Genomic DNA, 12769 nt, shown 5'->3' with positions numbered 1-12769 from the left:
TTAAATTAAAAAGCAAATTTAGGATAAAGTTAAGAAAAATATTGTTTAACCCCTTGGGAAAAAAAACACTAAAATGGGGAATTTATAAAAAAAAGTAGGGGGGGAAAAAAAATTTTGTAAAAAGAAAATTTTTAATTTGTTAAAACCTTTTTTTAATTAACATAAATTTATTTTTAAAAAGGGGCAAAATTTTTTTTTAAGAAAGGATAATATATATTAAAATGAACTAAAGGCTTCAAAGATTTTAAAGTTAAAAATTTTATGTAAAAAAAAACTATTATCAAGGAAAGGGACGTAAACAACCTTAAAAATGTAAGGGCCCCTTTAAATGGGGTTTGATAAAAATAGGGTTGGCAAGATAGGGAAAAAATTTTGGGGGTCCCAAAAAAGAAATTTGAAATTTTGGTTTATGCTAAACCCGGGTTTTTTAATTAAAAAAAAATAATTTATATTTAATAAAGGGGGGGGAAAAAAATTTTTTTTAAAGGGTTTTTGGGGGTTTTTTTATATAATTTTAAATATGTAATTAATTTTTAATATAAAATTTTGGTTTTATTATATTATTTTATATATATATATATATATATATATATAATATTGAGAAGAAAATTTTTTGGGGTAAATAATATTTAAAATTTTTTTATTATTTTTATTTAAAATTTTCATTTTTGGGTTTTTTAATTAATTTATAAGCCAAAAAAACTTTAAAACAAAACCCTCTGGGGTACTTTCTTTTAAAAAAACTTTTTAAAAAACCCCTTTTTAAAAATTATTTATGGATTTACTTTTTGGTGGATTTTTTTTAATTTAAATTTTTATAAAATTTAAAAATTAATTGTGTTTTTATGTGTATTTAAATTTTATTAAATTTAAGTTGTGTTTGGTGTATATTATATATTTATATGTTTTTAAAATATTGTTTTAATTAAATTTTGGGGTGTAATTATATTATTTAATGTATATATTTTAATATTTTGGGATTGGATTAATATTATTTTAATTTTTAAAAATTTTTTTATTCATTTAAAAAAATTTTTTTTTTAATTTTAATTATTTTAAAAATTTTTCATTATAAATTTTAATTTTTTTTTCAAGGGGGAAAAAAAAAAAAAAAAAAAAAAAAAAAAAAAAAAAAAAAAAAAAAAAAAAAGACAGACAAAAAAAAAAAAAAAAAAAAAAAAAAAAAAAAAAAAAAAAAAAAAAAAAAAAAAAAAAAAAAAAAAAAAAAAAAAAAAAAAAAAAAAAAAAAAAAAAAAAAAAAAAAAAAAAAAAAAAAAAAAAAAAAAAAAAAAAAAAAAAAAAAAAACATAAAAAAAAAAAAATAAACAAAGGAAAAAAAAAAAAAAAAAAAAAAAAAAAAAAAAAAAAAAAAAAAAAAAAAAAAAAAAAACAAAAAATAAAAAAAAAAAAAAAAAAAAAAAAAAAAAAAAAAAAAAAGGGGTTTTTAAGGGAAAAAAAAAAAAAAAAAAAAAAAACAAAAAAAATTTTTTTTTTTTAAATAAAAAAATTTTTTGTTAAAAAAATTTTTTTTTTTTTTTTTTTTTTTTTTTTTTTTTTTTAAAAATAAAAAAAAAAAAAAAAAAAAAAAAAAAAAAAACCCCTCTTGGCAAAAGAAGGGTTTTTCCCCCCTTTGGGCGGGGGAAAAAAAAGCCCCCCTTTTTTTTTTTCCCCGTATATTTTTTTTTTTTTTTTTTTTTTTTTTAAATCATTTTTTTTTTTTTTTTTTTATTTTTTTTTTTTTTTTTTTTTTTTTTTTTTTTTTTTTTTTTTTTTTTTTCCAGGATAAGAAAAAAGTTTTTAAATTAAAAAAAAAAAAAAAAAAATTTTTTTTTTTTTTTTTTTGCTATATATATATATATATATATATATATATATATATATATATATATATATATATATATCGTTTTTAACCATGGCGGGCATTGAGAACAATACTCAGATCAGTAATAATGCCACCTACTCTGACCCAGAAGCTATTGGTAACACATTAGTGAATGAATTTAATTCAAACTTTGACCATCTCTTCTTGTTTCTCCTCTCAATTCACTTCATGCCACCTCCTATAATCAGCTCAAAAGTCTTAAATGCTCTCTTCAAAACCAAAAACACTAGCTCCATGAGCTCTGGCAACATACCAGTCTGTCTCCTAGTTAGCATAAAACACTGTCTCTCTATCCAGTCTTAGTGTCTCTAGTAGTCATTTGAAAAAATTACTGGATAATTGCAGATGTTGCACTATTTCTGTCTGGATTTAGCCAAAACGTTTACACTTTACCACACACTGTAATTGTGGAACTAGCACAATTTAATATTAATTGTTGTATAACTTATTGGATAGCAAACTGTCAATTGTAAATAATTGTCACTGGTAAATATTGAAAAGATTTATACAAGATGCTTGCATTACAAATGTATTGGAACTGTATGGCATGTGCATATCAAACTGCTTGTATAGGTGTGTGTGTTGAAAAGGGTATTTGCGAAGTGCTGTTTGAAATCTAACAGTGTGCCCTACTGGAAAAGAACAGAAATGTACATGTACTACTGTAATGGTTTAAATGTATATATTTTAATAGTGGAAACTGGTATACAGGAGGTTAACCTCCATCTAGTAAATTTTAGAAAAAGACTGAAATTACTTTATGGCTAAGCCATAAAAGATGGTCTCTCTGTTTTCAATACAGTTAGAGGGACATTGTCTGTACTAGGAAACTTTCTGTATTTTCTTTAGGGTGAAGTAATTACTAGTCTTGAAAGGCTGAAGGAATGCAGTTGATTTGTGACTTCCAGCATCTTGCAGAGGTCTGCGGAAAAGCCCTTGTCTGTATATTTTTCCAGGTAGATGTGAAATACTGCTAGCTTCATCAGTGGTTGTTTTGCCTGGGATCTAGGAGTCAGATGACAAGAAATGTCATTCTGCAAATTAACCCAACAGCAATATTTGAGATTAATTTGAGAAGTCTGTTAGTGAGACAAAGGGCATTCTGTCTTGGACCTGACAACAACTAGAAGATCCATTCACCACATCTGCCTTGCTCTATTAGTAAGTTCTTAGGTTATAGTATAATTCTCTTTGATTCAGTACGTGGCAATGACAGAATGCCAGCGCTAAGTTGTCTTAAGACAACAAGGGTACCAGATACCACAAGAGGTTATATCCGGTCTTAGTAGATGGAAAACAGGCCACTGATGAGAGACCTAGCCTCTGACCTAACCACTGCGAAGCCTGCAATGGTTAAAGAGGAGCACTATTTGCTTGGGCAGTCTTCTCCAGTCAGAGCTTTAGGAGGAACCCCATTCCAAATACCTCTGGCTAGGGTTCACATTGATTGGGAGGGTGGAAAAGGAAGCAAGCAAGTAGGTGTGTTCGATGATTTCCTTGCAGATGTCGTGATAGGGAATGATTTTGATAATGCAGAACATTGTGTGCATGCAGTTATACTCGGTCAGGCATGGAGACAAGCATGTGCGTCTGGGAGCCTGGTATGAGGGCAGCCAGACAGACCACACACTTAAAGCCAGGAATGGCGGGGTTGTTACTTCAGGGAGGGAGCTACCCTGTAGCAGTAAGACTGAAGGTGAGCCACAGCTGCTGGTGGATACTGGTGATCCATTGGACTGAGTGGCTGCAAGGGCAGAGGGTGAGTAATACTCATGCTGACAGTGAGGAACCACTGTCAGAGGATGCCAGTCTTTTGTGGAAGGGGAGCTGGGAAGGGGTTACAGAGAGAGAGTTGACACGGTCTCAGCTCTCAGGCCCTACATTACAAGGCTTGAGGGAGGTAGCCAGGGAGGCACCTGATTCTCATGGAAAAGGGGAATCAGTATACTGGGACAAAGGTTTAATCTATAGAGAGTGGACCACTGAGGAAGAGCTACGGGGTGAGAGAATACAACAGTTGGTAGCGCCCAGACCCTACTGTCTGTCACTTCTAGCCTTAGCCATTGATATTCCCTTTGCAGGTCATATGGGCATAAAGCATGCCAAGAGATGTATTATGTAGATCTTTTATTGGCCTGGGATTTTCAGGGATGTAACAGAGTACTGCAGGACCTGCAAGCAGTGCCTAAAAAAGTAGGCAAGGCAGGCGACACTGTCAAAGCTCCTTTGACTCTTTTGCCTGTGATTGAGGAGCCATGTCACAGGGTAGCTATGGATATTGTGGGGCCTCTGAGTACCCTATGTTCCACAGGGAAGAAATGTATCCTAGTGGTAGTATACTATGCTACCAGATACCCTGAAGCAGTGGCCCTGTCCTCCATGGAGGCAGAAAAGCTGGCAAATGCTTTGACATTTTCAGCAAGGTAGGTTTCCCAAAAGAAATACTGACTGACAGAGCTGCCAATTTCATGTCAGACCTGCTGGCTTGTCTGTAGAAGCACTGTAGAATGAAGCACCTAAAGCCCACCACCTGCCATCCCCAGACTAATGGTCTGGTAGAGAGGTTAAACTCTACACTAAAGACCATGCTACTGGCATTTGTAGACTAGTTTAAGAGGGAGTGGGACAAATATCTGCCCCATCTGTTTGTGTACAGAGAGGTTCCCCAGGAATCCATTGGTTTTTCACCCTTTGAGTTGCTCCGTGGGCATGCAGACCTTTACATTTGATTCACAATGACTGGGAGGATGTGTGAATACCAGGAGGAGTCTGTTGTGGCATACATCCTAAACCTCAGGACAAGGCTCAGGAAACTCTGGCTTGGCCCAGGAGAACCTGGCAAAACCCCAACAGCAGAAAAAGGTCTGGTATGACAGGAATGCTCAAGTTAGAGAGTATGCTGTGGGCCAGCAGGTTATGGTTCTCATTCCTGTCGGACACAAGCTGCAGGCAGCTTGGGAGAGACCCTCAAAGTGGTAAGAAAGGTCAGTGATGTTAACTACATGGCAGAACTGCTAGGCAGGAGGTAGAGGCACAAACTGCACTATGTTAACATGATGAAACCTTACCATGATAGGGAAGGCCTTGTGCAAAGTATTTGTAGTAAAAGGCAGGAGGAGTCTGAGGGGGATCTATGGCTACAAGGAGCCAACCAGCAAAATCCCAATTTACTATAATGGAGCCTAGAGTTACAGGCATATGATAGGACAGTGCAGCACTGTACTGGTTCAGCAATGCAAAGGCAGTTAAAATCTCAAGACAGGGTATGGGGTAATGTATTCCCATATAAGGCTCATTCCTCTGAAGCAGTGTTTCTCAAGGGTCACTTGGAGAAAAACTACCTAGAGTCTTCAAGGGGGGAAGAAGTGTGACAAAAGGAGATAACCAGATAGCTGGAATTTTGTATATAAGTCATTGGTGAATATCTAAAGGATTTTATGAAAGATGCTTGCGTTACAAATTTTTTAGAACTGTATATCATACTATATCAAACTGCTTGTTACAGATGTGTTGAAAAGGGCATTTGCAAAGTGCTGTTTGAAATGTAACCACAGTGTGCCCTACTCGAAAAGAACAGAAATGTACATGCTGTATTGTAACTGTTTAAATGTATATATTTCTGAAGAAGTCAACTGTAATTTGTGACGAAAGCGCTAAACATTAAATTTTATTCTTTGTTCCTGTGGTGTCAGCTCGCTTTGTGGTTTCCCAATTTATATTTTAACAGTGGAAACTGGGATACAAGAGGTTACCCTCAGTCCAGTAAATTTTAGAAAAACAAAGTACATTACTTTATGGCTAGTCATAAAAGATGGTATATTTCAGTTTTCAATACAGCGAGAGAATGTCTGTACTCGTAAATGTTCTGTATTGCCTTTAGGGTGAAGTACTAGTCTTGAAAGCATGAAGGAATGCACTTGTTTTATGACTTCCAGCATCAGCCAGAGATCTGAGAAGCCCTTGTTTATATATTTTTACAGGTAGATGCTAAATACTGCTAGCTTCATCAATGGTTGTTTTGCCTTGGAACTAGGAGTCAGGTAACCATAAATTATGTCATTCTGCAGGATATCCCAGCAGTAATGTTTGAGATATTAATTTGAGAAGTCTTTTAGTGAGATAGAGGGCATTCTCTCTTGGACCCGACAACAGCTATGAGATATATTCACCACATCTGCCTTGCTCTATTAGTAAGTTGTTAGGTTATAGTATAATTCTCTTTGATTCAGACAGGAATATAGTAAAGCTTTGTTTAGAAGTTTTTCTTTCTTTGAGTCTTTCCTGCAGTGTTTTAAATATTTCCTTTGTTTTTACCTCTGATGCCACTGCATTTGTACGTTTAGTATTGTCTTGTTTTATTATTAAATACATGTAAACCTTTCATTGTGGCTGATCTGTGTAGAGATATTTAAGTTTTCAGAGTATTTGCGTATTTATTTGGTGACAGTGTGGGCCCCTCCTAATAGCCTTGCTGTTGTTCAAACTGCCATTTGTGTTTATAATATTGCACAGTAAGTTTGGGCACCCTTTGTTAAGGGCCTTAAGTAGCTGATAAGGAGTTGACTGTTGGCAGTGGTAACTACCTTATCTGGGCAAAAGGGGGCATAGCTAGTCAATCTTGTCAGCCTTTCCAGGTGTGTGTGTGTGTGTGTGTGTGTGTGTGTGTGTGTGTGTGTGTGTGTGTGTGTGTGTGTGTGTGTGTATAAATCAAACCTCAAAGCATGTGTATATCAGCTACTTCAGCATGGACATGAAGCACTGGTTGGACAGAGGGGGTGCTGGAGGTCTTGGCTTGGTCACTCAGCTGAGATCTCATCTCTGTAGCTCCTGTTCCAGTGGGCAAGTCTTACTGGGGATCTGGAGAAAGAGTGAGAAACCAGCCCCGGACTGACTGTGGTCTCTGTGTGCTCTTAAGTGAAATTTCACTTGGTGCAGAGAGCTGCATCTAGAAATACTGTGTGTACTTGTCATCCTCAGTGTACGTCCCACACTGTTGCCAGTCATGAGTAGTGAGGCTCCTTGATTACTGGTCCAGTGGCGGGTTGTCACATATGCACTTCTCAAAAAGATAGGTCATCAGTATTATCCCACAGTTTTTTTGTTTTGGGGACATTTCCCTTTGGCAAATATTCATGTCCAAGCTGAAGTTTCGAGTTCTGGCTAACTAAGCTTGCTGATGATTGCAAACTCTGAGCTGTCATCAACTCACTATATGGCTTCCATATTCTCTAAAAGGGACCTAATCTGCGCAAACTACTGGTGTCAGGTTCTCATGGTCTTTAGCTCTGTGCAAAACAGTGCAGTAGTGTTCTCTTTGGGAAGTAAAAACACTCCTGCACTTACCTCAAAAATTATACTTCTCTTAAAATGAATACCGTCATGAGGGAGATGGGTAAATTCACAGACATCAAAACTCTCTAGACCACCACGTAACAGCTGTCATTATGAAATCCTTTTTATGTAGTGTAGTTAACTAAAGGATTGCCCTCCAGGTCCAAGTAAATAAAACTACACCTCTACTCCTGCTTTATTAGACCAAAGTAGAATCTAATTTCATACTTCTCTCCAAGCACACTATACCCAACTAATAGAAAAACATCTACCTACATATCTTCCTAAACCTAATAGTGCCTCTGCACTTGACTGGATTCTGGTCTCCCACCCTAAACTCTATCACCACCCAATATCCTTACCTGACTCTGACTACTCTCCTGTATGCATCCATTTTCACATCTGCCTAGACCTCATAAATTTAAACAATGTCAAAAGCTTACTTCAACCCTGACACTTTTAATTCCTCTTTCTCTCTGCTATTGATTGGTCCTTCTCTTAACCTTACCCCTTGATGAAGCTGTTCTACAATTTAACTCTATCTTCCAAACACACTTGACTTTATTGCCTCTCCTAGAACAGTCAGGGTCAAATTGCAATACTCCCCATGGCTTACTAACTCTGCTCGGTCACTCATACAGTATAGAGATAAGGCTTGGAAACTCTGGACCAAAGCCAGATCTCCCACTCATTATCAAAACTACAGGAATCTCCACAATTTGGCCTAAAATCAAAAACATAGATAAAAAGAACTTCTGTCTCACTTCCCCAATCTACTGAAACTAGAAACCGCAAAAAATTCTGGACAACTATTAACCAAATTCTCACCTAGGGAATCTATTAACCTGCCCCAATTACACTGCATCCATTTTTATTTCATACTTCATTGACACCAGCAGTAAACACATGCAGACTTCTAGGCAAAACACTATTCCACTCCACCTCTTACTCCTACCACATAAATGCCCTTTTTCACTGACCTCAGTTCCTACCAACTATATAAAAAAAAAAAAAAAAACTCCTCCTCAAACTTAAACCTTGCTCCCAGTCTGCTGATAATCTCCCGCCTTCCTTACCAAAGACTGCTGCTGACTCCATAACATAACCTGTTTCCATTCTAATAAATCACTCTATTAATGAATTTACTGTCCCAACTTTATGGAAAAAGATTCCACACTATGCCCATTCATAAAGGTAGAATGTCTGTAGACCTATCGCCATACTTTCCCCCTCTCTAAAATTCTAGAACATTGTGTTCACAAATTATGGCCTATCTCACTAAAGAAAACCTAATCACTCCCACTCAACACCGCTTCTGCCCACATCACTGCACATCTACTGCACTTATATCCTTCACTAACAGTCTCCTTAGCCAGAGACAACAATATGCTAGTGTCCTGCCTCCTCATAGACCTCTCTAAGGCCTTTGACACTCTCCCCCACCCCATTTTACTCTCCAAACTCACTGAACTCCGTCTCTCCATCAGATATTCCTTGGTTCAATAGCTACCTCACAGGAAGACGGCAATCTGTTAAATGGCGTTCTGCTCTCTCTCCCTTTCTCTCCATCAAAATGGGTGTCCCTCAAGATTCTATCCTGGGCCTCTCCTCTTCAACATCTTTACTAATGGACTCCCAGTACTCCTGTCCTCAGTCATCCCCTCATACAGTGTGCAGATGACGCCACAATAATCACTGTTGCTGATAGTCCATCAGACCTGCTGCATGTGACACAAGTCTTTTAATCCCCTGAAACTTGGCTCACTAACCATCAACTCATTTTAAACCTTAAAATTACTAAACTTGTTTTCCTCCACAAATCTCTACCACCTCAAATCCTCATTCACCATCTCCTCCCTTAACAACTATCTTTGCTGATACCTACACTAAGCTCCTTAGAGTAATCATAGATGACCAGATTAAATTTGACCGCCATGTACTTCACTATATCAAACAAGCTCATCAAAATCTTGGCCTACTGTATAGAAATAAAAGGTTTCTTACACCTGTCTCTCGAAACTCACTTTCCCAAGCTTATCTTCTTTCTTACTTTTTCTGTAGCTTATGCATCTTAGCCAACTTGCATACCTCTCTACTTTGCAAACTTGAAACCGCCTACAACAAAGTTGCACGATTTGCTGCTAATTTACCATCTAAATCTCTCCACCTCCTTGCTCTCAGGACTCTTAACTGGCTTGACTTTTCTAACTGACTTCTAACTCAACTCCCTATAATTCATGCTATCCTTAACCCCACCTTCTGACCTAGCATCTCCTCAATTATTTCTCTCTATACTCCCCCTCGTTCTCTTGGAAGCTTTGACCAATGTCTCTCAGATATATAAACCTAAAAAATCCTTGGTCAAAAACTTTACAGCTTTTCCACTACTCTATCTTGGAATAAACTACCCATGTCTCAAAAACATTACCCTATACCCTTGCATTCAAGAAATCTCTAAACTTCTTACTCAGCTCCAGGATATATCACTGTCGTCATTCCACTTGATTCCTTTCCTCTTTGCTCCATTCCCTTACCCCACTTGTCCCTGTCCCTACATGTCCTTCCTTCATTTTCCCCTTTTCTTTTTTTCTTTTCTTCTATCTTTACATGGTATTTTAATACTTCTCTCCTGCTAACTTCATTAGTTTGTCCAGGCAACTAACCACCTTTAATCCTACTGGCTTTATAGCCAGTATATTTATATCTATGCCAAATTCAGCTCATTAATCAATATGTGATTTTTATTGTTTTTGTGTACTGATGGCAATTCTGATATTTATATCTTGACCTGTTAAGTACCTGCTCTTGCTATTACTTCATTATGTAAGTATATTTGGTATTGTACTCTAAACTTCTTGATTTTGTCAAATTGTACTGTTTCCATAGAACTTTCTTAATTGTGTTGTGGATCATTTCTTCCCAGGCCTTTGCTGAAAAAGGGCATTTGCTCAGTTGGACTAGTCTGTTTAACAGATGTCAAATAAATAAAACAGTCCTTCCTTGCCCGAAAAATATATGGTATCAACTTCTTAAGCTGCACAGAACATTTACAAGTTCTTTTAGTTTGTTCTATTGCCCACTGACTTCTAGGTGGCGACTTAGGTGGCAACTTATGCTTAGCTTGCAAGGCTGGAAATGACAGTGTCCTATATCAGATTTTGTGTTTTCATAAAACAGTGCCACTAATACCCCTTCTAGGAATCAAAATCTGCACATACTACTGCCAAAGGATCCCGTCTCCTAAATATGGAATAAGCACCAGCTTGTTTACTTCGTCTTGGCAGTTGGCACAGAGGATTAAGACTATGAGCAATTAAGGAGCTACTTCCTACGGTACAGAGTTTGATTCCCCCATCCTTCATTTGCCTACTGTGACCTTAAGCAAGTCACTTAACCAGACAGTGCTTTGGGACAATTGGGAATTTGTGCTAAGCTCATTAATGGTCTCTTAAACTGTGTGCCTAGTAACTACCCATAAACCTAATCAAACAGCCTGTCTCCTTGTATCTTCAAATCCAACCTGGATGAGTGAACAGGTGATCCTTACATTTCTATTTCTTCAGACTGTTTATGGAAAAAGGGAACAAGTTAGTGCTAGTTGCAGCAGTGGCTAAGCTCTTAATGGTATAATTGTCTGATAGGCTGGTACGTTCCTGTGAAACTATAACAGATGTAAATCATTTCCATATGATTTTGTACTTTTTATAATGTATTGTAATGATTGCTGAGATTTTCCTTGTAGATAATAGTTGCTAGTGCTTTAACATTCTTCAGCAGATGTTTTTGCTAACTTGGCTTTTTCTTCCCTTTATAAAAAGCTACAGCATCAGATTGAACAAGCTACAGCTGATCTAAATTTCTCAATGGATCAGATTCAGCTGCTGAACCAAGAAAACAAGGAGCTAGAAGCAGGTGAATAAAATATCATTTTGAAGTTTTTTGGCTCATTAGTTTATCCAGTACATGTTTACATTAGACAACCTGGTAAAACTGAAGTAGCACTGAGTAAAATTGTATATGATAGCTCATCTTGTTGGGAAAGTGAAGTACATGACTCTTTTTGAAAACAATATTTCTTAGACTGAGATTGCTGGAAGACTACTGTGCTGTTTTGCTGCTTTACGCTGTTCTTGTACAGAAATTCTTCTACTTTATGATGTATTATGCCGTATTTTTTATGTATTGTGTCTCCTTGATAACAGCTGGTGGCTGAGTACTTACAGATCTCAGTAATACTACATGTCCCAACAGGCAGTGTAGACATTGTATTTATTGGTTGTTTTCAAGTTTCGGTAGTAGATTTTATGTATATATATATATATATATATATATGTGTGTGTGTGTGTGTGTGTGTGTGTGTATATATATATATATATATATATATATATATGTATATATGTAATATATATATATATATATCTTGGTATCTGTATCTTATGATAGCTGGCTATTGAAATGGTGTTTTTTTCTGTCCCATTGTTTTGCCCTTTATCAGTCATCTAACTTTAGACCGCAGAAGAGCTCCCATGGGTGCATTAATTTGTTCTTACCCCTACCTTTTACTTCAGTAACCCAATGTGATGTAGGTTGAAAGGAATCTGTCACAAGTGGAAGAGCAAGAACCAGTGAAATAACTCTAGGTGTTGTGTGACTGTAGTGAGACTTGTTCCTAGGCATTGTGCCTCCAGTGTGACAGGATGCACAGATACATGTGCACTGAGTCACTGCAGGTATTAACCACCACCATTCAGGGTATCTTTAAGTGCATCTCTCTTGATTGGCTGTTATATTTATGTTGCATTTAGGGGGGCTAACCTGTCCCAGAGGACACTTCTGCAGGAAGAGGAAGAGCTGGCCCTTTGCTTATTTCTTCCCTCTCTGCATGATCTGTGACACTTTAGGCATTAATTTAAATAGGGCATATGGGTGCTATAATCTTGTACCAAGGATCTCACCTAAAATTGTTTTGGAAATACACAAATTAGTTATTTGGACTGTGTATATTAAGATATAGATTATATTTTGTTTATTTCTTCCCTCTCTGCATGATCTGTGACACTTTAGGCATTAATTTAAATAGGGCATATGGGTGCTATAATCTTGTACCAAGGATCTCACCTAAAATTGTTTTGGAAATGCACAAATTATTTATTTGGACTGTGTATATTAAGATATAAATTATATTTTGTTTTTTATTAATTAGATGTGTATTCTAGGCGTGGTATATACATGTTTACTCATGCCATCCTTTGGGTATACAGTCCGTTTTTAAAGAACTGTTCTTCCTCTTTCAACCCATTAAGCTTTGCTTTGTAGTTGAGCTGTGAGATAGTCTGGCCAGCATCAGTGCTGGCTAATTGAAAGGCAGTAGAACTCAACAGAGAATTGTCTTGATCTTGCCTTTTGAAAAATGGATGATATTCTAAGATAGAGTTGCAGTTTCCTGTTCTCTCTTGTCTTGTGTCTTCCTGATTTAGTACCCTGGGTTGTTGAAACAGTACTTGCAAGATACTTCACCCACTGTTCATGTATCTCTTTCTAAACTGATAGCAGCAA

At 36.2% G+C, this 12769-nt stretch overlaps 1 protein-coding gene across 1 annotated transcript in view; it reads left to right on the top strand.

Annotated features, from left to right (window-relative positions):
* Positions 1–11133, top strand: part of LOC122787605 — a 707479-nt gene extending 696346 nt beyond the window's left edge. The window contains exon 7 of the mRNA XM_044054399.1: positions 11032–11133. Coding sequence (XP_043910334.1) covers positions 11032–11133 — 102 coding nt within the window. The remainder of the gene's footprint in view (positions 1–11031) is intronic.
* The last annotated feature ends 1636 nt before the right edge of the window (positions 11134–12769 follow it).

This window comes from Protopterus annectens, chromosome 13.part0 (genome assembly GCF_019279795.1).
Source record: "Protopterus annectens isolate FY-2018-M chromosome 13.part0, PAN1.0, whole genome shotgun sequence".
NCBI classification, from domain to species: Eukaryota; Metazoa; Chordata; order Ceratodontiformes; family Protopteridae; genus Protopterus; species Protopterus annectens.
Note: the sequence above shows the minus strand (reverse complement) of the source record. Positions and strands in the feature narration are given on the sequence as shown.